Here is a 27,304-nt window from a genome sequence, read left to right as displayed (position 1 = left end):
CTGGTTGGGATGACAGAGGCAACAGGAACGTCCATGGACAGTTCTAAGAGCATGGTGTACCAATGCTGCCTGGGCCATGCCAGAGCCACCAGAATCACTCTTGCCCCATCTCTGTGGATCTTGAGCAGGACCTTGTGCACAAGGGGAAATGGAGGGAAGGCATAAAACAGGTGACCCATCCAGGGGAGCAGCGGCTGTGATGGAGCCTGGGCAGCAACACTGGAAGGAGCAGAATGCTGGGCACTTCTGGTTGCTGCGGGAGGTGAACAGATCACCCTGGGGAAACCCCCACCTTTGGAAGATGGCGTGGATGATATCCGGCTGGAGAGACCACTTGTGTGACTGGAAGGACCTGCTGAGGCAGTTCGCCAGCGTGTTCAGATCCCAGGAAGGAAGGAAGGACGCCACCAGGTGAATAGAGTGGGCTATACAGAACTCCCACAGTCGAATGGCTTCCTGGCAGAAAGGGGAGGAATGGGCCCCTCCCTTGCCTGTTGATGTAGAATGTGGCTGTGGTGTTGTCCATGAGAACTGCCACACAACAACCCCGCAGGTGCTCCTGGAAGACAAGCAAGATGCACTGCCATCAGCTCCCAGACTTTGATATGGAGGGAGAGTGTGGACGGGGACCACAGGCCCTGAGTCCAAAGGTTTCCAAGATGAGCGCCCCACCCTAAGACTGATGCATTTGTGACCAGGGACAAGGAAGGCTATGGACTGTGAAAGGGGTCCCCTTCGCACACCACCCAGGAATCTAGCCACCAGTGGAGGGAGGCGAGGACCCACTCTGGAACAGTGACCACCAAGTTCAGGCTGTCACGCCTCAGGCAATAGACCGAAGCAAGCCAGGCCTGCAGCAGCCAGAGCCAGAGCCTGGCATGCCGGGTCACATATGTACACAAAGCTGTGTGGCCAAGAAGACTCAGACAACTTCTTGCCATTGAGGACAGGAAGCTCTGACGACCTCAAGTGAGGCCCGCGAGAGCTTGGAAATGAGAGTCCAGCAGGAGGGATCGCACCTGAACGGAGTCCAGAACCACCCCGATGAACTCTATTCTCTGAGTCGGTTCCAGGGTCGATTTTGCTGTGTTGAGGAGGAGACCCACCTGAAGAAATGTATCCCTGACCAGGCGGAGGTGGGACTGCACCTGTTCTCTGGTGCGGCATCGGATCAGCCAGTCATCGAGGTGAGGATATACTTGCACCCGCTGTCAATGGAAGAAGGCAGCCATAGCTGACATACATGTGGTAAACACCTGGGGGGCCTGTGGAAAGGCCGAAGGGAAGGGCCGTGAACTGGTAGTGTTCACGGTTGACCACAAAGCAGAGGAAATGTCTGTGCGCTGGATGAATCGCTATGTGGAAGTACGCGTCCTTCATGTCGAGGGGAGCATACCTGTCTCCAGGATCAAAGGGAAGGTATAATGGTGCCCAAGGAAACCATGTGGAACTTCAACTTTACCATGAATTTGTTGAGCCTGCGCTGGTCCAGAATGGGCCGGAGGCTCCCTTTGGCCCTTGTCGTTAGGAAATATCAGGAGTAAACCCCCCTGCTTCTTAGTTCCCTTGGAACTCCTCAATCGCCCCCATGGCGAGGAGCACCTGAACCTCCTGAATAAGGAGTTGCTTGTGAGAAGGATCCCTGAAGAGAGACAGGGAAGGAGGATGGGAGGGTGGGAAGGAACAAAATTGGAGACAGTATCCCGCTTCCACCGTGTGAAGGACCCAGTGGCCCGTGGGCTAGTGGGTTTCCTCCTGCCATTACACCCCCACCGTCTGTAAAATCCTACCTCAGCTGAGGATGATAGGAGTGCTGCTATGGCTGCTGAGGCTTGAAGTGTTTCCGCTGGGTTGCCGGGGTGTGCATACCCAGGGACTTCATGGTCATCCTTGAGTCTTTAAGGTTTAACAGCCTAGAGTCGATCTGTTCTGTGAACAGACCCTCCCCATCAAAGGGGAGGTCATGCAGCATCTGCTGAACCTCCGGAAGACATGATGAATCCCAGAGGACAACGTACACACAGACTAGTCTGCAGCGTCCAGTGAGTTCTGCAAAGAGGTCCCTGCCCCTGTTTGCTCTTGTCAACCAGGGCCCCAAACTCCTCTCTGGACTCAGGAGGCACAAGCTCCTTGAACTTCAGCATGGAGTTCCAGGAGTTAAAATTGTAATGGCTCAGGAGCACCTGCTGACTGGCAATCTGGACCTGAAGCCTCCCCGTAGAGTAGACTGCGTCCAAACAAGTCGAGGCACTTAGCTTCCTTCGACTTGGGTGCAGGGGCTGGCTGACCATGTCGCTCCTTCTCGTTCACAGCCGCAACCATGAGCGAGCAGGGCTGTGGGGGGGTGAACAAGTAGTCATACCCCTTCAACAAAGTACTTGCGCTCCATTCCCTTGGTCGTAGGGGGAGTGGAGGCTGAGGTCTGCCAGATGGTTTTGGCATTAGTCTGGATGGTCCTGATGAGAGGCAGGGCCACCCTTGACAGGCCTTCTGGGGCCAAAATGTCCACCACAGAATCTCCGATTACATCACCTCCTCAGCCTGCAGGTTCATATTGCATGCGACCCTGTGCAGGAGGTCCTAGTGGGCACGGATATCGATCAGAGGTGGCCTGGAGATAGAGGTGCCTGCCACAGCCTCATCGGGGGAGGAGGAAGTGGAGGCTATGGGGGGAAGAGGGTCATCTTGACCCCCCTGCAGTGTGGGGGCCTGCTGTCCTGTGTCACCAAACTGAGGGCCCAGCTCAGAGATTGAAGTTGGAAGGGGTCCTGAAGTAGGAAGAGTGCACACCACCTCTTCCATATCCCCCTAGTAGGCCGACTGGCAGCAGCTTCTGGCACCCTTGGCTCGGAGGGGGCTGATCGGGAAGCCCCAGACGGTGCACCCTGTGCTTGGTGGTATGCCCACAGAGTCCAGAATGTTCACTGGGTGGGTCCCTGTATGGGTCCCTCTCCATGTCCCTCCTATGACCCCGCCCCCACATTAAGGTGGCCACGGTCCGACTGGCCATGGTCCGAAATCCTCGAACCTGTGTCTGATCCCAAGGAGCGATAGCCGGAGCACGAGGGCCAGGGCGATCTGTGACAGGTTGGATCACAGAAAACCCCTTGGGAACTGCCAACTGATGTGCTGGGACTACCTCTAAGCCCATTTTCCCTGGCAGCTTGGGACTTCAGAACCCTGCCTGGTTTGAGTCAGACACACTAGCCTGCTACAAATCCCGACCCAGGTCAGAACAACATCTCGCAACAGCAGCAGGCTTAATTGAAAATAGCTTAAGAAATGTTCCTGTCTCCAATACTCAGAGACCCAACTCCCAGTGGGGCCCAAACCCTAAGTAAATCCATTTTACCCTGTGTAAAGCTTATACAGGATAATCTCAGTGGTGAGCTGGAGCTGGTTCGCACCAGTTCATGGAAACCAGTTGGTAAATTTAGAAGCCCTTTTAGAACTGGTTGTCCTGCATGCACTTCTAAATTTATCAACCAGTAAGTTGAAGTGACCCAGGCACATAGCTGGGGCAGGAGGGGGGGCAGGGGAGCGGCCACTCCCCCTGAGCGCTTTATCCAAAAGTGGCACCTTAGGCTTCGACCCTGTGGGTGCTCCAGCTTTCTGCTCTGCCCCCCGGCCCCAGCTCACCTCCGCTCCACCTCAGCCCCACTTCTCTCCGCCTGCTTCCCACAAATCAGCTGTCCTCACAGGAAGCCTCGGAGGGGGGAGAAGTGGTGCGGCAGCTTTGCGCTCAGGCCCAGTGAGGCGGAGACAGAGCAGAGGTGAGCTGGGGCGGGGGGGCTGCCCCTGCCACAGCAGGTAACCCGGGGTGGGCACACAGGGGAAGTGCTTCCCACCACAGTTCACCTCCACTCCGCCTCCGTCTTCCTGGGCCTGAGCGCAAAGCCGCTTCTCTGCCCTCCCAGGCTTCCTGTGCGAACAGCTGATTCATGGGAAGTGGGGGTGCTGCAAGCTCAGCCTGACCCAGTGCTCCAGGTGCTGCACGGCGGTGATGTGGCCCAGCTCCAGCCGAGCAGCGTGGCTGTAGCTCCGCCACCCACCTCCAGGCAGTGTGGTAAGGGGGCAGGGAGCGGGTGGGATTGGATAGAGTGCAGGAGAGTTTGGGGGGCTGGTTGGGGTTTGGGGGGAGGATAGGGGTCGGGGCGGTCAGAGGGCAGGGAATGGGGGGTTGAATGGGGGCAAGGGACCCGGGGGAGCAGTCAGGAAGGAATAGGGGTTGGATGGGGTGGTGGGAGGCAGTCAGGGGACAGGGAAGGGGGGTGGATGGGGTAGGTGTTCTGGGGGGGAATCAAGAAACGTGGGGGGTTGGATGGGGCAGGAGTCCCGGGGGGCGAGGGTGGGACACGTCTCCCTTGTGGGGTGAGGAGGGAACCGGTTGTTAAGATTTTGGCAGCTCATCGCTGGATAAACTAATGAATTGTTCCCCCTCTGTAACACTGATAGAAAGATATGCACAGCTGTTTCTCCTCCCCCCCCCCTCGTGTCAATACACACTCTGGGTTAATTAATAAGTAAAAAGTGATTTTATTAAATACAAAAAGTAGGATTTAAGTGGTTCCAAGTAATAACAGACAGAACAAAGTGAATTACCAAGCAAAATAAAATAAAATATGCAAGTCTAAGCCTAGTACAGTAAGAAGCTGAATACAGATAAAACCTCTCCCTCAGAGATGTTCCAGTAAGCTTCTTTTACAGACTAGTCTCCTCCTAGTCTGGGTCCAGCAATCACTCACACTCCTGTGTTTCTGGCCTTTGTTCCAATTCCTTTTAGGTATTCTTTGGCATGAAGAGGCTATGTCTTGAGCCAGCTGAAGACAAAATGGAGAGGTCTTCCAGGGGCTTAAGTAGACTTTCTCTTGTGAGTGGAGCCCCCTTCCTCTCTCCTATGCAGAATCCAGCCGCAAGCTGCAGTTTTGGAGTCACATGGGCAAGTTACATGTCCATGAATGACTCAGAACTTTACAAGTGGCAGCCATTGTTCATGTGCTACCTGGAACATCCCAAGTAGACTTCTTATGTGGATTGGAATCATCCAAGGTTCCACTGTCCATTAAGTGTTTCTCGACTGGGCACTTAACTTGCAAATTCCTTTCTTAAGAAGCTGATCAAATGCCTTACTAAGGCTACTTAAAACCAAACAAGTACACAGCCAATATTCATAACTTTGAATACAAAAATGATACATGCTGTGACAAAGTTTTCCGTCTATAGCATCAGAGGGACCTTAATTAGAGTCAGGTGCTTAACAGCCTCACCTGACTCTTATCAGGTTAATTGGAGTCAGGTGTTCTCATGAGCCTGGAGCAGGCCCTGCTCTGATCATTCAGGGAACAGAAAACTGCTTATCCTGTGGCCAGTATATCTTCCTTCTACTACTCTGCTGTTCCCAACTGGCCTGGGTCTATCACAATGCATACAAATAGGATGAATATGTTCAGTAGATCAAAACCTTTACAGAGATATGTTACATGGCTTATGTAGCATAAAACATATTTCAGTTATGTGATACATACATTCATAAACATATTTCCATAAAGCCTTATGGGCAGCAACATCACACAGTGCTGAGCGGATCTGCATCAGTAAGCATCGATGGGGAGACGTGGAACAGTGCCATGAAGCTGTGGAGCGGTGCCAAGACCTGGATCAGTACCGGGACCTGGATCTGGAGTGGGGCCGAGAGGACGAACGGTGCAGAGATTGGTACCAGGTTCAGGATCTGCTCCGCGATGGCTACCAGCGGGCAGAGCGACCCCATGATCAGGAACGGCGATGCAAGCCACAGTGGTGCCACAAGTAGGGCTTTAAACTAGATTGACCAGGGGAAGTAGACCAAAGCCCTGAGGTAAGTGGGCAAATAGGATACTGGGAGGAAGCACGAGCAGGAGAGTGCAAGAGGGGTGGACTCCTGTCTCATACTGAGAAACGGGATGATTGGCAAGTTATCTTGAGTGCCTATACACAAATGCAAGAAGCCTGGGAAACAAGCAGGAAGAATTTGAAGTCCTGGCACAGTAAAAGAACTATGATATGACTGGAATAACAGAGACTTGGTGAGATAACTCACATGACTGGAGCACTGTCATGGATGGATATAAACTGTTCAGGAAGTGCAGAAAAGGTGGGGGAGTTGCATTGTATGTAAGCGAGCAGTATGACTGCTCAGAGCTCTGGCATAAAACTGCAGAAAAACCTAAGAGTCTCTGGATTAAGTTTAGACGTGTGAGCAACAAGGGTGATGTCATGGTGGGAGTCTGCTATAGACCACCAGACCCAGGGGGACGAGGTGGACGAGGCTTTCTTCCGACAACTAACTGAAGTTGCCCTGGTTCTCATGGGAGACTTTAATCACCCTGATATCTGCTGGGAGAGCAATACAGTGGTGCACAGACAATCCAGAAAGTTTTTGGAAAATGTAGGGGACAATTTCCTGGTGCAAGTGCTGGAGGAACCAACTGGGGCAGAGCTGTTCTTGACCTGCTGCTCACCAACTGCGAAGAATTAGTAGGGGAAGCAAAAGTGGATGGAAACCTGGGAGGCAGTGACCATGAGATGATTGAGTTCAGGATCCTGACACATGGAAGAAAGGAGAGCAGCAGAATACGGACCCTGGACTTCAGAAAAGCAGACTTTGACTCCCTCAGGGAACTGATGGGCAGGATCCCCTGGGAGAATAACATGAGGGGCAAAGGAGTTCAGGAGAGCTGGCTGTATTTAAAGAATCCTTATTGAGGTTGCAGGAACAAACTATGCCGATGTGTAGAAAGAACAGTAAATATGGCAGGTGACCAGTTTGGCTTAACTATGAAATCCTTGCTGACCTTAAACACAAAAAAGAAACCTACAAGAAGTGGAAGATTGGACAAATGACCAGGGAAGAGTATAAAAATATTGCTCAGGCATGCAGGAGTGAAATCAGGAAGGCCAAATCACACTTGGAGTTGCAGCTAGCAAGGGATGTTAAGAGTAACAAGAAGGGTTTCTTCAGGTATGTTAGCAACAAGAAGATGGTCAAAGAAAGTGTGGGCCCCTTACTCAATGAGGGAGGCAACCCAGTGACAGAGGATGTGGAAGAAGCTAATGTACTCAATGCTTTTTTTGCCTCTGTCTTCACGAACAAGGTCAGCTCCCAAACTGCTGCACTGGGAAGCACAGCATGGGGAGGAGGTGACCAGCCCTCTGTGGAGAAAGAAGTGGTTTGGGACTATTTAGAAAAGCTGGATGAGCACAAATCCATGGGGCCAGGTACGCTGCATCCGAGGGTGCTAAAGGAATTGGTGGATGTGATTGCAGAGCCATTGTCCATTATCTTTGAAAACTCATGGCAAATGGGGGAGGTCCCAGATGACTGGAAAAAGGCTAATGTAGTGCCCATTTTTAAAAAAGGAGAGAAGGAGAATCCGCAGAACTATAGGCCAGTAAGCCTCACCTCAGTCCCTGGAAAAATCATGGAGCAGGTCCTGAAGCAATCAATTTTGAAGAACTTAGAAGAGAGGAAAGTGATCAGGAACAGTCAGCATGGATTCACCAAGGGCAAGCCATGCCTGACTAACCTAATTGACTTCTATGATGAGAACTCCCTCTATGGATGAGGGGAAAGCAGTGGATGTGTAGTTCCTTGACTTTAGCAAAGCTAAATCCTTTGATATGGTCTCCCAAAGTATTCTTGCCTGCAGGTTAAATAAGTATGGGCTGGATGAATGGACTATAAGGTGGATAGAAAGCTGGCTAGATCGTCGGGCTCAACAGGTAGTGATCAATGGCTCCATGTCTAGTTGGCAGCCAGTATCAAGCGGAGTGCCCCGGTGTCGGTCCTGGGGCCAGTTTTGTTCAATATCTTCATTAATGATCTGGAGGATGGCGTGGACTGCACTCTCAGCAAGTTTGCAGATGACACTAAACTGAGAGGAGTGGCAGATATGCTGGAGGGCAGGGATAGGATACAAAGGGACCTAGACAAATTAGAGGATTGGGCCAAAAGAAATCTGATGAGGTTCAACAAGGACAAGTACAGAGTCCTGCACTTAGGATGAAAGAATCCCATGCACTGCTACTGACTAGTGACCAGGTGGCTAGGCAGCAGTTCTGCAGAAAAGGACCTAGGGGTTACAGTGGACGAGAAGCTGGATTTGAGTCGACAGTGTGCCCCTGTTGCCAAGAAGGCTAATGGCATTTTGGGCTATATAATTAGGGGCATTGCCAGCAGATCGAGGGACATGATCATTCCCCTCTATTCGACATTGGTGAGGCCTCATCTGGAGTACTGTGTCCAGTTTTGGGCCCCACGTTACAAGAAGGATGTGGAAAAATTGGAAAGAGTCCAGTGGAGGGCAACAAAAATGATTAGGGGGCTGGAACACATGACTTATGAGGAGATGCTGAGGGAACTGGGATTGTTTAGTCTGCAGAAGAGAAGAATGTGGGAGGATTTGATAGCTGCTTTCAACTACCTGAAAGGGAGTTCCAAAGAGGATGGATCTAGACTGTTCTCAGTGGCACCAGATGACAGAACAAGGAGTAATGGTCTGAAGTTGCAGTGGGGGAGGTTTAGGTTGGATATTAGGAAAAACTTTTTCACTAGGAGGATGGTGAAGCACTGGAATGGGTTAGCTAAGGAAGTGGTGGAATCTCCTTCCTTAAAAGTTTTTTAAATCAGGCTTGACAAAGCCCTGGCTGGTATGATTTAGTTGGAAATTGGTCCTGCTTTGAGCAGGAGGTTGGACTAGATGACCTCCTGAGGTCCCTTCCAGCCCTGATATTCTATATATGACTGTCACCTGATGGAGAGCGGTGCCAGGACTCTGAGTGGCGCCAGGAGCGGAACAGTACCGCAGCTCAACCGACAGTGCTGATGGGTGAATCAATGCCAACTTGCTTCGAGATGTGTCGACCACAGAGGCACTGTGGTGTTGGCATGGAGCTGAGGGGACCCCAATGCCATCATAGCAATGAGGTCCCTCGCCGCCGCAAAGGCGTCCAGGGTAGAAGGTAGCTGGACTTCTACCACACTACGGGTTGGGGAGTCCAGTGGCAGTGGACTCAATGGATCCCCCCGCAGGGCCAGAGTCAATGGTGCTGGGAATACGGCCTTTGCTCCTGGGAGCTCCCCTCTGGGACACACCCCAGTGGTTGACTCCAGGGAAGCTGGTCATGGTGTAGGAGAGCCACCCTTTTCCAGCTTCCAGTGCCGCTTCTGATCAGGGGAGTGGGAGCAGTGCCAAGCTGATGTCGCCAGTTGTGGTGCCGGGAAGCGTTGGTGCTGTGGGTCTCAGTCAGAGTCCAACTCCACTACTGCCACCTCCACTAGTGCCGCTGGGGCACCGCGCTGAAGGAGGCTGAGGACTAAGAGCTGTCTTGCTGCTTTAAGCAAAAGTTACTCTCCTTTTTAGTCCGAGAACTAAACCCTTTGCAGATCCTGCAATTTTCGGCTTGATGAGCCTCCCCCAGACACTTCAGACAAGAGTCATGGGGGTTGTCCATTGGCATGGGCTTAGAACAGGACCGATAGGGCTTGAATCCTGGAGACTGGGCATAGAGCCCTAGAAGAAGGGTTGGGGTGGAGGGGAAAAGCCCCTAATCTGGCTAACACGAACTAAAAACCAAAAATAAGAACTATAAACCAAACTAACAACAACTACCTAGAGAGCTAGGGAAATGTGGAGAGCAAGCAGAGCAAGACTCTACAGTTCCAACAACTGTCACGGGCAGTAAGAAGGAACTGGGGAGGTGCCAGGTCGGCTGGGATATATATTGAGCAACATGAAGGCACCACTCCAGAGGGCTCCACATCTGACCCGACAGGTGTTGCTAGGGGAAAACTTTCCGACGGCCGTGCACACGGCACGTGCACACCTAATTGGAATCGATATGAGCAAGCACTCAAAGAAGAACAATGGCTCTGAGAGGTGTGAATTGCTGTTTCTACTAAGGGAGTATTAGCTGTGACAATTTGTTCTTGTTATGCAATAATTTACGTAGCATGGGTAACTTATTTCACTACTGATCACTTCAGCAGAAACATACAGCTAATATGCATATCCATGATCTCAACCTCCCATATGCCACCTCCCACAGCTGTCCTCACGCCAGTTCAGCTACTAAATTCTCCAGCTTCTCTATGATGCCATTATGTGTTGTCACTAGAAGGACCTGTGGCACACTGAAAACTAAAAGTATGGGGACAATGTATATTAATGGATTTTTATCTCTAAGTAACTTCCCTGGGCCCTGTGCAATGGTATTGTTCATTCCCATGTGTAGTGAGTTAAAACCTCAGTTTTAACTGTAAATGAAGCTGCTGCAGTGTTTCCCACCTTCGGCATCGGAACACAGGGAAGTGGGTGCAGCACTTGGATCCACACTGCTGCAGAGTGCATGGAGCCCTAATCCTGACCAGCTGGGGAAAGGACTCTGAGACATCTGCTCTTGTCTTTGCCTCAGTGTCCTGTTGCCAGGTCCAGCTCCAGGCACCAGCACCCCAAGCACTTGCTTGCTGCATGTCCAGCTCTTCAGTGGCAATTCGGTGGCAGATCCCCCAGTCCCTCTCGGAGGGAATGGCCTGCCGCCAAATTGCTGCCAAAGAATGAGGTGGCATGGTAGAGCAGCTGCCGAAATGCCACTGATCATGGCTTTTTTTTTTCTTCCGCCGCTTGGGGCAGCAAAAATGCTGGAGTCGGCCCTGACTGTTGCTCAGTTAGTCATTCAGGTTTGATGATGACTGTCTGTCTGTCTTCCAGGAAAGCCCGTTGTCACCAAGCACGGCCAGACTATGACATCTCAGCCTTCGACCGAGGTGAGGTCCAAAGCCAGGAAGGGAAGGGGAGCTCTGCTGAGAGAGAGGGCAGCGAGTCCAGGGGGAGGTCTGGGGTGAGTCAGAGATTCTTAATGAGAGAGACTGGAGGGCCCCGGCTCTGGATGAGCTTGCTTGGCTTTCAGCACTAACTTTCTACATTAGTTTGTCTCTTCCCTTATGGCGCTGGTTTTCCACATACGATTGCCAGCTGTTTCGCCCAATGCTCTAGTTGGGAAGCGAGAGCATCCTGTCTCTCAAGAGAGTCCCAGGACTCTTGGTGACAGGGTATTTATTTCTCTCTGTTTCTCTTTGCCATAGAGGAGAAGGTCTGGTTGAAGCCCTATGTGGACCTACAGCCCTATGAGGACCCAAGCAGGGGGGTCTTGGAGTTCACCAAGGAACTAGATGTGGCCTATATCACCATGGAGAATGTTATTGGGGAGGGTGAGTCTCATTGGGGCTGTCTCCATGCCCTCATTCCTGGGTTCCCTCTCACGCCTCCCCTTGTCTGCCGCCCCTATTCCTGTGTTCCCCAGTAACCTCCTGTCTCTGATGATGCCACAGGGGAGTTCGGGGAGGTCTATCGTGGCACCCTGCGCCTGCCAGGGAAGGAGCGTATTGTGGTTGCTATCAAGACCCTGAAGTCAACATATTCGGACTCTCAGTGGTGGAATTTTCTGCGTGAGGCAACAATCATGGGCCAGTTCAATCACCATAACATTGTGCACCTGGAGGGGGTCGTCACCAAGCGTAAGAGCCCATGTGGGATGGGCAGTGATGGGCACCACTGTGCGAGTCCAAGGTGGGGGTAGAATGGCCATATTTCTGTGAGAGCCAGAGGAGAAGAGGGTGCTGCCCACTAGCCTGTGTAGGGAGGAGAGCAAGACTGTCATCCTATTAGCCTGTGGCAGGGAGAGATGTAGCTCTTTGAGAGTTAGGGGACACGAACACGATAGTCCCCATTAAGGATGGTGGGGGGTGAGGAAAAGGGATGTGTCTCCTGTGGGCATTAGGAGAGGAAAGGTGTGAATTCATCTCTGGAGGTGTGAGGGGGGAAGGCAGGGAGCTGGCTGAGGCTGGGCTCCAAGTTGGGGGTGTGGGATGAAGGGCACCACAGGGTGAACAGGAGGTGAGGAGTCATGCTGCTTTGTAGATAAGGGAGTCGGGTGGCTCACAGTGGATCCCGTAGCAGAGAGGGGTGCAGTGTGGGTGATGCTCTCTTTTCCTTTTTCCCCAGGGAAGCCGATGATGATCATCACTGAGTATATGGAGAATGGTGCCCTGGACACGTTCCTCCGGGTGAGGGACCAGAGTTTGTAGTGTGTTTATATGCTGTGGGCACTTGCCAGCCATTACAGGTGCAGAGGGGCAGGGATACTAGGCTGTCTTGGCCACTTCCACACAGAGAGCTCTGTTCGCTGGGAATTGCACCCACAGCTGCACAGCTGAGGCTGGATCCCATTCAGATTGTTTATTGTCCAGGGGGATGAACTGCTGGGGAATGAACTGCAGATCCCTGGTTACGATTCCAGAGAGCTCTCCTTCCTCCCTTCTGTTCCTCTCACCTGTGATGTTCGCTAGTCCCCTTGCAAGCTGGTAAGCCCACTAGCCAAGAATCTGCAGACTCCAGTGACCTGATGGACCTGTTTCTTTCCCTGTCACCCTGTAGGAAAACGAGGAGAAGTTCAGCTCTGTACAGCTGGTGGTTATGCTGCAGGGTATTGCCTCAGGCATGACCTACCTTTCAGACCGCAACTATGTGCACCGAGACCTGGCTGCCCGCAACATCCTGGTAACTCACAGCCTGCAGTGCAAAGTATCTGACTTTGGCCTGTCCCGGATATTGGAAAACGATGTGGAGGGGACGTACGAAACTAAGGTGACATGGCAACAACCTGTGTGAAGGCTAGGGCCCTTCAGGGTCTTATAACTTCTAAATGGAGTTATTGTACATTGTGGGTAGAGAGCCTTCTGGATTTCATACTAAGGGAGACCAGGCCAGGTGAAGATTTGGATGGGAAACCTGCTAGGAGGGGTGTGGGTGACTCAGAAGACGGTGCTCTTCCCTCTGGAGTAAGTATGGGCCTCAGTGTGGTGCTGGCCAGCACTGTGCTGGAGGGGGCTGTCTTTTAGGTGAGGCGTAAAACCAAAGTCCTGACCATATGCAGTCAGTTAAGAGCCTGTGTCACTTCGTATAAACTTTGGGGATTAACCGTGGTGTCCTGACGAAATTCCAACCTGGATGGTTCTATGATGCCTCCCTAGCATTCCCCCTATGGAGTCAGTTGGATAAAGGAGGCTCCTTCATTTTTTCCCCAAAACTATGTCACTCACTATTAAAAAGTTGCCTTATTTAGCCCAGAGATGGCTGCATGTGTGGATGAAGTGAGCACATTGTTATATGTGGAAGGCACTGCACTCTGGGATCCTCTGGCAGTGAACAGTGCTGAAATCTGACCAGATGGTAACCGCTAGCTATGCTCTGGCCCCTCTCTGCAGGGCGGGAAGATCCCCATCCGCTGGACAGCACCGGAAGCCATTGCCCATCGGATCTTCACTTCAGCTAGCGATGTCTGGAGTTACGGCATTGTCATGTGGGAAGTGCTGTCCTTTGGGGACAAGCCCTATGGAGACATGACCAATCAGGAGGTAACAGGGAGGGAGAGGCTGCGGTGTTGGTGTGGAGGTCATATGCTAAGCAGACAGGGCTGGGCCTAGGCTGAATGGAATGGACAAGGCACATAGGACCAGCTACTTCGGGGAACCCATTGTCTGCAATGCCTGCTGTGGCACCCCAGCCACTCTAGGAGTAGCCATTGCCACCAGTGTTGCTAACCCCTGCCATATAATGGGGGGATAAACTCTTGTTATACTGCTCTCATTCATGTTAGTGGGGCGAGGAAACAAAGACCCGGCCCTCGGGAGTGTCACACCTGTATTTCCCCCACCCCACATGGAAGTCTGGTCCCAACAGGGTTGGTTAAGCAAGGACTTCTTCAGCTATAATGCTATATTAAGATAAAGGATGGCTTACTCTGACCTAGGCCACTATGAGTACAGAGAAAAGCTCTTTCCCCCCTTCCCCTCTGTAAACCCCTCTCAGTCTCCTCCTACCCAGACTATCGTTTTGTAGTATTCTGGATAATTATCTTACCTTGTTGTCCCTATTCCCCACTCCCCAGCTCAGCAAGGTTATCCTGCTGGATTCTTCCTCAGAGACTGTTAACCCTTTCCCCACCAATCCTGGGACAGGACTATAGACTCCCATATCTCACATTTGGAAAGATGAACATGTGTGTATGGAGGTGGGGGCACAGTGACAAGTGTCAATTTAAACCCCATTGTACCTATCAATGTTCTTCCTGGCCCCTCCAAGCATCCTGATCCCTCGCTAGGCTGTCCAGTAACTTTCCCACACACCTGTTTATGAAGTGACCCCATCTGCTTTTCATTGCACAGGGCTCCACAAAATTCTGTGACAATCGCCTGGACTTCCCTATGGAGGCATTCTGGCTCCTCTTTGATAATCTCTGTGGCATCTCTACTATGAGTAGAATCTGGTCACAAGTCTCTCTGCCCTTCTGTGTGTAGGTGATGAAGAGCATAGAAGATGGGTACCGACTCCCTCCCCCTGTGGACTGCCCATCCATCCTCTACGAGCTCATGAAAGGCTGCTGGTCGCACGATCGCATGCGACGGCCCCGCTTCCAGGAGATCCAGGGCCAGCTAGAACACTTCATCTCCAGCCCCCATTTACTCCGATCTGTTGCAGACTTCGACCCCAGGTAGGTGGTGCTGGGCTGGAAGGTTCCACAGAACTGGGAGAGAATGTAGTTGGTTCCTGTCTCCAGCATTGGTGCTTCCCCAGAGGATGGAGCACTGACAGCGTAGGGGAGAGGAGCCTCCAGGCTATATGTGCAGGACATGGAAGTACTGTCTCTTTGGTGTCACCACTGGACACTGTTGGTGAGTTAGGGCTCAGGGAGTGTAGGGAGCAGACATACCTGCCTGGCCCCAGCAGAGGGTATTCTTGCTCTTTCGATAAATTCCAGTTTTAAGGTGCTGGCATTCAGTTCAAGGTAGTTGCCTTGATGATAACTTTTTGTCCCCAGGGTGACGCTGCGGCTCCCCAGCTGCAGTGGGTCTGACGGGATCCCTTATCAGTCAATCCCAGAGTGGCTGGAATCCATCCGCATGAAGCGATATATCCTCAACTTCCGCACCGCTGGTTTGGACACCATGGAATCCATCCTGGAGCTCACTACTGAGTAAGCAGAAACCACTGTGGCCCTCCTGGGCGGACCTGACTCCCCTTCGGGCCAGGAGGGCTTGGGGCAAAACCCACACTAAATTTATGCAGCCATCCCTGTGGTATCTGAGCACACCTCCAGAAATGGGTACACAGATTATCCAAGGGGATCATAGCATCCCCTTCCTGCTCCCTGGAGTCACAAAGAGAGGGAGCTTTCCCCTTTCCCGGAAAGTGATAAAACTGACTTATCCAAATCCCCTGGAGCTTGTTCCATAACTGTAGCCCTCCCCTTCCTCATAGGCTCTGCCAGCTGGTGGTCTTCTCTGCTCTGCCCTCCTGGAGTCTGAAATATAATGGCTATAATGTGTCCTCCCAGACTGCCATCGGCCACAGGCAGCTGCTCTTCTTGAGCACTGAGAGGCAGTCTCCTGAGTGAGCCTGCTCCCAGCCCATGTAGGGCTTTGGAAAGGAGGAGCAGGGGCTTGCATCAGACTCTGAACTGGCTAGGCAGGGAAGGCAGAATGTGAGGCTCCGTAGGGACATGTTCTCCAGTGTCTCTCTCAGTCAGCTGGCCAGCCACTCTGTCCTCTACCATCTTTAGCTTCTCAGTGGCAGTCAGTCTGCTCCAGGTACAGCATGTCTGTCCTGTCTCTATTGCCAGGAAAGGGGCTGTCTCCTGCTCAGAGCCAGAGGGGAAGGTACATCCAGAAGCAGAGCTGAGTCTAGCAGGACTCCCCCTACCTTTGAGGACAGATTCCTCTGCAGGCTCTGCCAACTGACAAAGTCTTCTCTGCTCTGTCCATGTGGAGCTTGAACCAGGTGCTGCTCATCCATGCCACCTAGACAGCAGGGAGCCCATGCAGTTGATGCTCAATAGGAAGGAGTCAGAGCAGGCTGCATGGGTGGCACAGCCCTCATGCTTGTAAGGAGATGTCAGGAAATGGAGGGGTTGGGGCCAGCATGCATAGCACTAGGGGAGTATGGTAAGTACATAATTTAAGGAAGTATCTGCCCACAGGAGGGGCAGGAGTCACAGGAGCGGAATGTAGGAAGAGGCTGGTTTATTTGGGGGAGGGAACAACAACAACTGTATCAGGTGGATTATTTACAGCAGTGACATTTAGGTCCAGTGCCATGGGTGTCCATCTTCCTCCCTCCACATCCCACATCGTCATGCCAAGAAGACAGAGCTGGCAGGAAGAGTAAGCTGCTGAGTGTGATGGCAGCAGTGACGTGCAGCCCTGCAGCGGGCTCACAACATCCATTGACTACAGGGAAGGGCACTGGGGAGCAGCAGCTCTAAGCTAGAGGCAGGGAGAAGTGCCTGGACCTAGGAACAGATCACAGGGTTTGATTTCCACAGAATGAACGGTAGCTGTGTGCCATTCCCTTCCCCCACCAACAAGGAGCAAGAGCAGTGAGTCAGCTGATCTTTCTCTTCTCCCTCCCCCAATCTCTTTAAGGGACTTGAAAAAGATGGGGGTGTCACTTCCAGGCCACCAGAAGAGGATTCTCTGTAGCATCCAGGGCTTCAAGGAGTGACCGGGCCTCAGGCCCTCAAGCTACCAACATTCCCAAGCCTATTGGGTATCACTTGGAGCCATTCCCATGGCAGTTGTTTCCAAGAAGAGAGACTGAGGTGATCAAAGCAACTAACAGGATAAAAAGAACTCTCCTGCAAAACCTGGCTCCTCTGCTCTGCCTGCTCCATCCATGTGTGTGTCTGCACTGAGGTTGCAGGTTGCTATACATACACCAGAGCCAGGACACCGTTTTCAGCTCCAACACTTGACATTCTCTGTATGATATTCTGTGCAGCACTGAAATAGCCCCTGCAGCACAGACTGAGGTCTGAGTGGTACAGAGGGGGAAATCTTTAGGGATGCACAGGCACATGGAATGATGCCCCTGTTGAGAGGCAAGAGCTGAAGAGAAGAATCTCTGGGGAACCTACACAGGGGCTGGGGCAACAGAAAGTCCCATCCCTGCTTTCCCCGCTACCACCTTTGTAGCATATGTTCCCCATTGCTGCAACAGTGCGTCTGCCTTCCCCATTTGATTGTTATGGTGGAAACAGGTACAAGCAGCTGCAGAGATCAGGATAAGGATTCTTAACTTTCTTTGCAGCAAGTATATCTGCCAATAATGCTAAGTAACGATATACTCCTTCCCCCACTATACACCACCCCCTCCTCCCTGTGAGGGAGGAAAGAGCCTGAAAAAGAAGGAAATGGGGTATCCTACTCTTGCTCATGTGCGTCCCAGTTTCTTTCATGAGACAAAAGCAAGGTTAATGCTGAAGCAAGGCTATTCCCACCCCACCATGTGTGGCCTGTATCTCCCCTTCTCCTGTCACCTGTTTTCTTCTGCAGCCTGTTCCAAATGTGCTCCAAGGGGGAGATTGTTCCTGTGTGGAAAAAAATATGGAATTTTTAAGTCTCAGTGCTCAGGGGGAAGGCATGGTGGCCTGTAACTTTTTTTGTAAATAAACTGGTGGCAGAGGTGGGGGCTCTGTAGCTTTCCTTGACTAGTATGTGTGGACTATATGGAGCTTTCCTTCAGCAGCGCCCAGATGCAGGGTGAGCTTTGTAAGGGCCAACTATGCTGGGCATAGGCTATCTCTTGTCACACTACTCAAACCTTAGCTGGCTTATACCTTCTCCTGTTCCCCAACAGGCACTCAACCCCAGGAGTCCCTCACACTAGTGGGGCTGGATTTACTGCCGTATCTATTAATACTGCACCACTTGTGTTGGTCCTGGGGATCTCCCAGCTCCAGCCCAAACTGGCTGCCCTGGCACTGTAAGATCTGACAGACATCAGCCATGCAAGCACTCAAATGAAACCCATGTAGGCACTCCCAGCTGCTGCTGTGGAAATGACACGACTGTCAACTCTGCAGCCACACTGCATGAGAGACCCTGTTCAAGGGAGACAGACACCAGAATGTCAAATCCTTCCCAGGAAAATGCCTACCCCCACTGAAGCGCATTTTAATTACAGTAGTGATAAACAATGCAGGTTGCTGAACAGGAGCCCCAGGCTGGAGCCCTTTCCAGACACCATTACTCCTGGCTCTGTGTTTAGAAGACAGTCTTTCCCCCTCCCTCAGATTAGTTGTGCAGCTGATCACAAAAAAAAGAAAAGTTATCTGCTCACATAAGGCCCCCAGTCCTTATTAGTGCTGCGGGAAATCTGATTGCTCTTGGCAAGGTCATGAGGAAGAGGGCTGCTGACCCAGGGTGCTAGTGGCACATGGGCCATGGAGAGAGGAACAAAAGTGCTGTATGCTACAGGAAGAGATGTTGAGAACTCAAGCTAGACTTTTGCCTTCCAAGTCCATGCAAAATGAAAGGCAATAAGAGGGTGCAGGCCTCCATCTGGAACAGCCATTGTTAAAGCTTTCATCAGTTTTTAAGCAGCAGTGTTAAGTCTTGCTGATTTTCAGCTAGGGCAGTTTGACCTTATTGACCTAAAACTAAACATTTGTCTTAATAAACTGGAACATAGCCGGCTGATGAGATAACCTACTTGCTGTAGATTCAGAAATGTGATGCAGCCTGGTTTCTACTCAACACCAAAAGTGGCAGAGTAAACACAGGGACAAATAGTTTATTGGCACAGCAATAGCCACATTTGTTCACCATCCCCAAGTTCAATAACAAATTCCCTACTACCATCCTCTCTTATGCTGTAATCCTAGTATACATTGGGGTACAATATCTACATGGTCACATACTATCTTTCCCTAGGACCCTTCCCTCATTCAGTGCACAAGAACAATGGTGCTCAGCCACTGAGGGTATGTCTACACTACGAAATTAGGTTGAATTTATAGAAGTCAGTTTTTCAGAAATCATTTTTATACAGTCGATTGTGTGTCTCCACAAAAAAATTCTCTAAGTGCATTAAGTCGGCAGACTGCAGCCACAGTGCCAAGGCCAGCGTCAACTTCTGGGGCATTGCACTGTGGGTAGTTATCCCACAGTTCCCGCAGTCTCTACCGCCCATTGGAATTCTGGGTTGAGATCCCAATGCCTAATGGGGCAAAAACAGTGCTGTGGGTGATTCTGGGTACATGACCCCTTCCACCCACCCAGTCCCCCACCACACACACACATCCTCCGGTGAAATCAACAGCGAACAATCGTTTCACACCTTTTTTCCTGGGTTACCTGTGCAGACGCCATGCCACGGCAAGCATAGAGCCCCCACAGCTGACCATCACCATAAGTCTCCTGGGTGCTGGCAGACGGAGGACTGCATTGCTACACAGCAGCAGCTCATTGCCTTTTAGCAGCAGATGGGATGTTATGATTGGTAGCTATTAGCATTGTACTCCTGGCTACTCTTTTAGCTGACCTCAGTGAGGTCAGTCAGGAGCACCTGGACAGATATGGGAGTGACTCAGCCAGGTCATTCCCATCTTCTGCCAAGCACCCAGGACATGACCCTGGCTAGTAGTCCTACTACACTGTCTTCTGCCACCCAGCCAGAAGATGATGATGTCTAGAAGTTGTAACACAGCATCTTCTGCTGAGCACCCAGGAGATTATGATGACTAGGAGTCAAACTGAATTGTCTACTGTTAGCCTAAAGATGTGAAAGATAGATGAAGTTGATCAAAACAAGAAATAGACCTGATTTGTTTTGTATTCATTTGCTTCCTCCCTCCGTGCCTCCATGAAATCAAGTGCCTACTAAACCCAGGGTTTTGAGTTCAATCCTTGAGGGGGCCACTCTGTGTGATCGTTGTTTGTGTTTCTTCTTGATGCAAAGCCACCCCCTTTGTGGACTGTAATTCCCTGTAAGCCATGTCATTAGTCGCTCCTCCCTCCATCAGAGCAGACAATTATTTCGCACCTTTTTTCAGCCCAGAGACCATAGCACTGGGATCATGGAGTCCGCTTAGATCAGCACAGCAATTATGAGCACTGTAAACACCACGTGCATTATCCTGGAGTATATGGAGAACCAGAACCTGCCAAAGCAAAAACAGTTGAGAAGGCAACGGCAGTGCAGTGACGAGAGTGATGCGGACATAGACATGGACATAGACTTCTCACAAAGTACGGGCCCCAGCAATGTGCACATCATGGTGTTATTAGAGCAGGTTCATGCTGTGGAACGCCAATTCTGGGCCCGGGAAACAAGCACGGACTGGTGAGATCGCATAGTGTTGCGGGTCTGGGATGATTCCCAGTGGCTGTGAAACTTTCGCATGCGTAAGTTCATGGAACTTTGTGACTTGCTTTCCTCTGCCCTGAAGCGCCAGAATACCAAGATGAGAGCAGCCCTCATAGTTCGCTAGCGAGTGGCAATAGCCCTCTGGAAGCTTGCAATGCCAGACAGCTACCAGTCAGTCAGGCATCAGTTTGGAGTGGACAAATCTACTGTGGCGGGCTGCTGTGATCCAAGTAGTCAATGCAATCACTGAGCTGCTGCTATCAAGGGTAGTGACTCTGGGAAATGTGCAGGTGATAGTGGATGGCTTTGCTGCAATGGGATTCCCCTAACTGGTGGGGCGATAGACAGAACCCATATCCCTATCTTGGCACCGGAGCACCAACCCAGCGTGTACATAAACCGAAAGGGGTACTTTTCAGTGCTGCTGCAAGCACTGGTAGATCACAAGAGATATTTCACCAACATCAACGTGGGATGGCTGGGAAAGATACATGACACTCGTGTCTTCAGGAACTCTGCTCTGTTTCAAAAGCTACAGGAAGGGACTTTCTTCCCGGACCACAAAATAACCATGGGGGATGTTGAAATGCCTATAGTTATCCTTGGGGACCCAGCCTACCCCTTAATGCCATGGCTCATGAAGCCATACCCAGGCAGCCTGGACAGTAGTCGGGAGCTGTTCAACTATAGCAAGTGCAGAATAGTGGTAGAATGTGCATTTGGACGTTTAAAAGCGTGCTGGTGCAGTTTACCAACTCAGATAGACCTCAGCAAAACCAATATTCCCATTGTTATTACTGCTTGCTGTGCGCTCCACAATATCTGAGAGAGTAAGGGGGAGAGGTTTGTGGCAGGTTGAGGCAAATCACCTGGTTGCTGATTACATGTAGCCAAACACCAGGGCTGTTAAGAGTACAGGACAGCACCATGCACATCAGAGAAGCTTGAAAACCATTGTCATGACTGGACTGGCTACGGTGTGAAAGTTCTGTTTGTTTCTCCTTGATGAACCCCCCGCCCTGTTGGTTCACTCTACTTCCCTGTAAGCTAGCCGGCCTCCCCTCCCCACTTCAATCAGTGCTTGCAGAGGCAGTAAAATCATTGTTGCTTCACCTTCATGCATTCTTTATTAATTAATCACACAAATAAGGGGATAACTGCCAAGGTAGCCCAGGAGGGATGGGGGAATGAGGGAAGCACCAGGTTGGGTGGGGGAGGAGGGAAGGACAGACAAGGCCACACTGCACTTTAAAACTTCAATAAGTTTCAAAGTGTTTAAGACCAGCCTTCTGTTGCTTGGGCAATCCTCTGGTATGGAGTGGCTGGGTAGCTGGAACCCCCGCCCCCCCACCGCATTCTTGGGCATCTGGGTGAGGAGGCTATGGAACTTGGGGAGGAGGGCCGTTGGTTACACAGGGTCTGAAGCGGTTGTCTGTGCTCCTGCTGCCTTTCCTGCAGCTCAACCATACACTGGAGCATATGAGTTTGATCTTCCAGCAGTCTGAGCATCGACTCTTGCCTTCTGTCAGCAAGATAACGTTGCCTATCATCTTCAGCCCACCACTTCCTCTCTTCAGCTCGCCACCTCTCCTCATGTTCATATTGTGCTTTCCTGCACTCTGACATTGTCTGCCTCCACGTATTCTGCTGTGCTCTGTCAATAGGGGAGAACAGCAGCTCAGAGAACACTTCAGCCCAAGTGCGTTTTTCTCGCCTTCTAATCTTTGCTAGCCTCTGCGAAGGACAGACATTTGTAGCTGGTAGAGGAAAAGGGAGAGTGGTAGTTAAAAAGACATTTTAGAGAACAATGGATACACTCTTTCACGTTAAACATTGCTGTTCACATTACACAGCACATGTGCTTTCGTTACAAGGTCGCATTTTGCCTCCTGTATTGAGGGACTGCCTGTTTAGTGAGAGAGATCACTCACGCTTCACCTCTCTTCCCACCTCTCCTCCCATGTGGCTAACAGCAGGTAACATTTCTATTCTGCCACAGCCAAACAGGAATGGGCACCTCTGAATGTCCGCTTAAGAAAAGCACCCTATTTCAACCAGGTGACCATGAATGGTGGCACTCTCCTGAGGATAACACAGTGAGATAAAGAACGGATGTTGTTTGAATGCCAGCAAACACCGGAACCATACACTGCCATGCTTGGTTACGCAATGATTCCTGACTATATGCTACTGGCCTAGTGTGGTAAAGTGTCCTACCATGGCAGACAGAATTAGGCTGCCCTCCCCAGAAACCTTTTGCAAAGTCTTTGGGAGTACATCCAGGAAAGCTTTATGGAGATGTCCCTGGAGGATTTCCGACCCACCCCCATACAGGTTAACAGACTTTTCCAATAGCTGTACTGGCCGCGAATGCCAAGGTAAATTAAATACGCTTGCTTTTAACTCATGTGTAATATTTACAAAAGGTACACTCATCAGAGGTCCCTTCTCCGCCTACAGGGTCTGGGAGCAGGCACTGGGTGGGTTCGGCGGTTACTGGCTCCAGGTCCAGGGTGAGAAATGCATCTTGGCTGTTGGGGAAACCAGTTTCTCTGCTTCCTTGCTCTGAGCTATCGTCTTCCTCGTCCCCAAAACCCGCTTCCGTATTGCGTGATTCTCCATTGACAGAGTCAAAGCATAGGGTCGGGGTAATGGTAGCTGCACCCCCTAGCATGGCATGCAGCTCATCAAAGAAGCGGCATGTTCGGGGCTCTGATCCAGAGCAGCCATTTGCCTCTCTTTTTTTTTGGTAGGCTTGCCTCAGCTCCTTAATTTTCATGCGGCACTGCTGTGCATCCCTGTTATAGCCTCTGTCCTTCATGCCCTTTGAGACTTTCTAACATTTTGGCATTTCGTTTACTGGAACGGAGTTCAGCTGGCACGGATTTCTCTTCCTATATGGCCAGCAGATCGCGTACCTCCCATTCGGTCCACGCTGGAGCTCTTTTGCGATCCTGGGACTTCATCATGGTCGCTTCTGCTGATGAGATCTGCATTCACCTGCACTTTGCCACACTGGCCAAACAGGAAGTGAGATTCAAAAGTTCACAGGCCTTTTCTGGTCTACCTGGCCAGTGCATCTGAGTTGAGAGCGCTGTCCAGGCGGTCACAATGGAGCACTCTGGGATAGCTCCCGGAGGCAAATACCTTCGAATTGCATCCACACTACCTCAAATTCGATCCGGCAGGACCAATTTCAGCACTAATCCCCTTGGAGGTGGAGTAAAGAAATCGATTTAAAGAGCCCTTTAAGTAAAAATAAATAAATAAATAAATAAATTTTTTAAAAGGGGTGGGGGCTTCATCGTGTGGACAGGTTGAGGCTTAAAGCGAGGTAACACTGCTAAATTCAATCTAAAACTGTAGACCAGGCCTGAGGCAGCTATCCAATATCTCTTTCCTTGACTGCAGGAACAAATATTCATTTCCTCATGGGCTTCTTCAACAACGTCAGAGAGCCTCCCACACAACTGAATGTAACTTCCCAACATCTGAGAGCTAGAGATAAGATAGCTGAGGAACTAACAAAGGCACAGAGACAAAGTTGTGTATGACCACTATTTTAAGTCCCATTTGATGCACCAACCATCCTCTGCTCCCATTGTCTCCAACTTCACTTGAGAGCATTCTGCACTTTTGAGAAGTCAGGTTATAGGTTTTTCATAGTGGCCTCCAGAAAATGAGGAGCATACAATTACCAACCTTGCAAAACCTCTGGTTTAAGTGATTTGCCCAGCAGCAGCTTGAAGTCTATGTCAGACACAGAAAAACTGCCTAGTTTCCAATCCAGGGGCTTAAACACAAAGTCATCTTTTTTCATGCAATCTTCCAACATGATAGGCATCCCACAAGCAACCCTTCTTCAGCCACTATCTATCCTTTATAGTGGATGGGGGAGGGAGAGAAAGTATTATGTAATGGGATCATGAGCTTGTGCAATTTCTCAGTTGCCTTCAGCTGTAGAGTGAAGAATATTTGTCTGCCCCTTGGGTAAGGACATGTAGCCTTGTTTAGCCACAAGGGTTATGAAGTATACAGAAATGTTAACACCAGGCAGTAGAAAAGGCTATAAGTGAGGCCCTGTTCCACTGACTTCAAGCCTAGTGCATCTTCCCCTAAACAAAGGGGTACTGAGAGCCTATGCACTTGGAACATTCTGCAAATTAAGGAACACCTGTAGAGTAAGTTGCACTGAGCTTGGGCAAATGGTGAGATGGTCAGAGGCACAGATAACTTGGCAAGTCACAGGTACAACAAAAGACAACTTCTCTCAACATGATAGGTCAGTTTTTTAATTCCTACTCTAACCTATGGAGGTGTTACCGCTGATTTTGTTTTACACACATTGCCAAAGTTACATTCTCCCTACCCCTAATCCCAGAAAAGCTTGAACTGCTTGTGCTCTGACAAAAAAACAAAACAAAAAAAATCTCAAAGCCCAAGCATGGGAAATTTCAGGCTTAAAGAGTTGGGCAATTTTTAGTAATTGAAAAACAGAGTTTATTATGGGAAGTGTTTGACAACCTGAAACTATAGGGAGTGCTGTGCAATCCACCTACAATTTTTTATTAAACTGAGGAAGATAGTCAAGAAATGAAAGCCTCTCTTTTGAGAATTCCCCTCACCTACCAAAATGTTCATGGGGAAAAAGAAATTCTCTACCCCAATTCTTCTTAAGGTCACCAACAGGTTTCAAATAGATCAGTTCAGATTGGTTGAAAATAGTGGTGAGTTTTATTTTTTAAACACAGGAGAGCAAGCTTCCCATAAGCCATTTTCAAACTTATGGAGCAGAAAGATTTTTAAAAACCCTTAAATTAAATTCAAAGACCAATCAGTTCTCAAAATGCCCCTCCATCAATCACAGGTTTAGTTGGCTAGGAGTACATTCCAGTTTGGTGGGAACAGGAGGAAAGAGCAGGCTGCAGTTCCATACCACCTTTCCAAAAAGGCACACTAGTCCAAGTTCTCCCAACACAAGATTATAGGATTTCAGGGTTGGAAGGGACCTCAGGAGGTCATCTAGTCCAACCTCCTGCTCAAAGTAGGATCAATCCCCAGATTTTTGCCCCAGATCCCTAAATGACCCCCTCAAGGATTGAACTCACAACCCAGGCCAATGCTCAAACCATTGAGCTATCCCTCCCCCCTTCCACTGCTCCAATTTGAGGGGCTACTCATCAGTTTCATGTTGAGCAAAATTGCTTCGATAGCAATCAAAGGCACTTCTAGGACTTGTATCCCTGTTGGCTACAATGGTGAGGAATTAGTGCACTAAGAAAAACAAATGCAATTCCATTATCTGTCACTGGAGTATTTATGTTGTACTCAGAAATGATAATGGCACATCCCCAGAATTCCAGGCAAGCTAGGCAGAAGCACAGCAGCATGAAAATACCCCCAGACTAAAAATAGGGGGCACAACCAAGCAGCAACACCTGGTGGAACAACACTAACAGTCAGTAGTACAGTGGACTCCAACCTTTTTACACCCCAAGATCACTTTTCAACCAAGGATCTACCCTTCTGCAAAGTCCCACCCTGCTCGCTGTCCCCCACCCTCACTTTCACCGGGCTGGGGTAGGGATTCGGGACGGGATGCAGGCTCTGGACTGAGCCAGGGGCAGTGGGTTGGGGTGCAGGGTGCTGGCTCTGCGAGGGGGAGGTCAGGTCAGGGCTGGGCCTTGGCCTCCAGCCAGGCAGCACTTACCTCCGGCAGCTTCCAGTCAGTGGCAGGCACAGTGAGGCTCTAAGGCAGGGTCCTTGCCTACCCTGGCCCCACACTGCTCCTGGAAGGGGGCAACATATCCCTGTAGTCCTGGGGAGTATGCATGTGGCTCCACATGCAGCCTCTCTCTGGCAGGGAGAGCTGCAGGGTGCTTGCAGGCAGGAGCAATACACAGAGGGAGACTCCTGTTCCCCCCGCCTCCCCGAGGGCCGCTGGCCACTTTTGGGAGTAGCGTGGAGCCAAAGTAGAGAGTCTGCCTTAGTGGCAGCCACACTGGACCACTGGAGATCATGTTCTAGGATCAACCAGTCAATTATGAGTGACTGGTTGGTGACCACTGCAGTAGTAGATGCAGTATCCATTTTGTCTAGCTTGTAGAGTGATCACTGCCCCAAACCAATTGTGAGACTAGTTTTCCTGGAAAAGATCCAGTTTGCCATCTGCAAAATTGCATTTTTCAGGCCAGCAGTGCACGTTTTCTATACTCCTAATCACTCTCCCATGCCATTTCAATGGGATGGAATATTATGCTTCACTTCTTGTCCTGTTGTGCAGTTTCATGTATGCAACAGCTAGGGTGACCAGATATCCCTATAAATATCAGGACTGTCCTGATTTTTATAGGGATTTGGGGCTGTGTCTTATGTAGACACCTATTACCTCCCAGCCCGTCCCAATTTTTCACCTGTGTGTGGTCATCCTAGCAACAACTACATTTAGGTATTAGGTCATTGGGCCAGTCTCTGTATGCCAACACAAGCACTTCAGCATCTCTATTACAGGAAGCATGCCAAAGAAACCAACAAGAAATATTGCTGGTTTAAATCACACAAGAAATCCAGAATTAGATTTCCTATTGCCAATTTTATTGACCCCCAGCACACACCACAGGTGTATTGCAGAAAGGCTTTTGTTAACTACACACACACCCCTGCTACATGGTGGACATATTATACCTGGACTTCAGCAAGGCTTTTGACAGTCCCACATGATGTTTTGATAACTACGCTAGAGAAATGCAGGATTGGTAGAACTACTATTAAGCGGATAAAAAAATGGTTAAACAACTGCAAAGAGTAACTATTAATGGAATGATGTCAGGTTGGAGGGAGGTCTCAAGTGGGGTTCCAAAGGAATCTGTTGTAGGTCCAATGTTAACATCTTTATTAATGACCTGGATGTAGGTATAGAGAGCACACTGATCAGGTTTGTAGATGACACAAAGCTGTAAGGGGCAGCGGTTTGCCAATTCCTTGGAGCTAAAATTCAGAGATTGTGATAAATTGGAGGATTGGGCTATAGACAACAAAATGAAATTCTACAGAAACACATG

General features: G+C 50.2%; 1 protein-coding gene across 3 annotated transcripts in view; it reads left to right on the top strand.

The window, feature by feature from the left end:
• Positions 1 to 17,544, top strand: part of EPHA1 (EPH receptor A1) — a 71,572-nt gene extending 54,028 nt beyond the window's left edge. For all 3 annotated transcript variants that reach the window (XM_030536482.1, XM_030536462.1, XM_030536473.1), the window contains 9 exons: positions 10,749 to 10,804; positions 11,123 to 11,248; positions 11,369 to 11,554; positions 12,042 to 12,103; positions 12,474 to 12,683; positions 13,304 to 13,453; positions 14,396 to 14,589; positions 14,917 to 15,072; positions 16,520 to 17,544. In XM_030536482.1, the coding sequence (XP_030392342.1) occupies positions 10,749 to 10,804; positions 11,123 to 11,248; positions 11,369 to 11,554; positions 12,042 to 12,103; positions 12,474 to 12,683; positions 13,304 to 13,453; positions 14,396 to 14,589; positions 14,917 to 15,072; positions 16,520 to 16,598 (1,219 nt within the window). In that variant the 3' untranslated portion in view covers positions 16,599 to 17,544. The remainder of the gene's footprint in view (positions 1 to 10,748; positions 10,805 to 11,122; positions 11,249 to 11,368; positions 11,555 to 12,041; positions 12,104 to 12,473; positions 12,684 to 13,303; positions 13,454 to 14,395; positions 14,590 to 14,916; positions 15,073 to 16,519) is intronic.
• The last annotated feature ends 9,760 nt before the right edge of the window (positions 17,545 to 27,304 follow it).

This window comes from Gopherus evgoodei, chromosome 1, assembly GCF_007399415.2.
Source record: "Gopherus evgoodei ecotype Sinaloan lineage chromosome 1, rGopEvg1_v1.p, whole genome shotgun sequence".
Classification (NCBI taxonomy): domain Eukaryota; kingdom Metazoa; phylum Chordata; order Testudines; family Testudinidae; genus Gopherus; species Gopherus evgoodei.
Note: the sequence above shows the minus strand (reverse complement) of the source record. Positions and strands in the feature narration are given on the sequence as shown.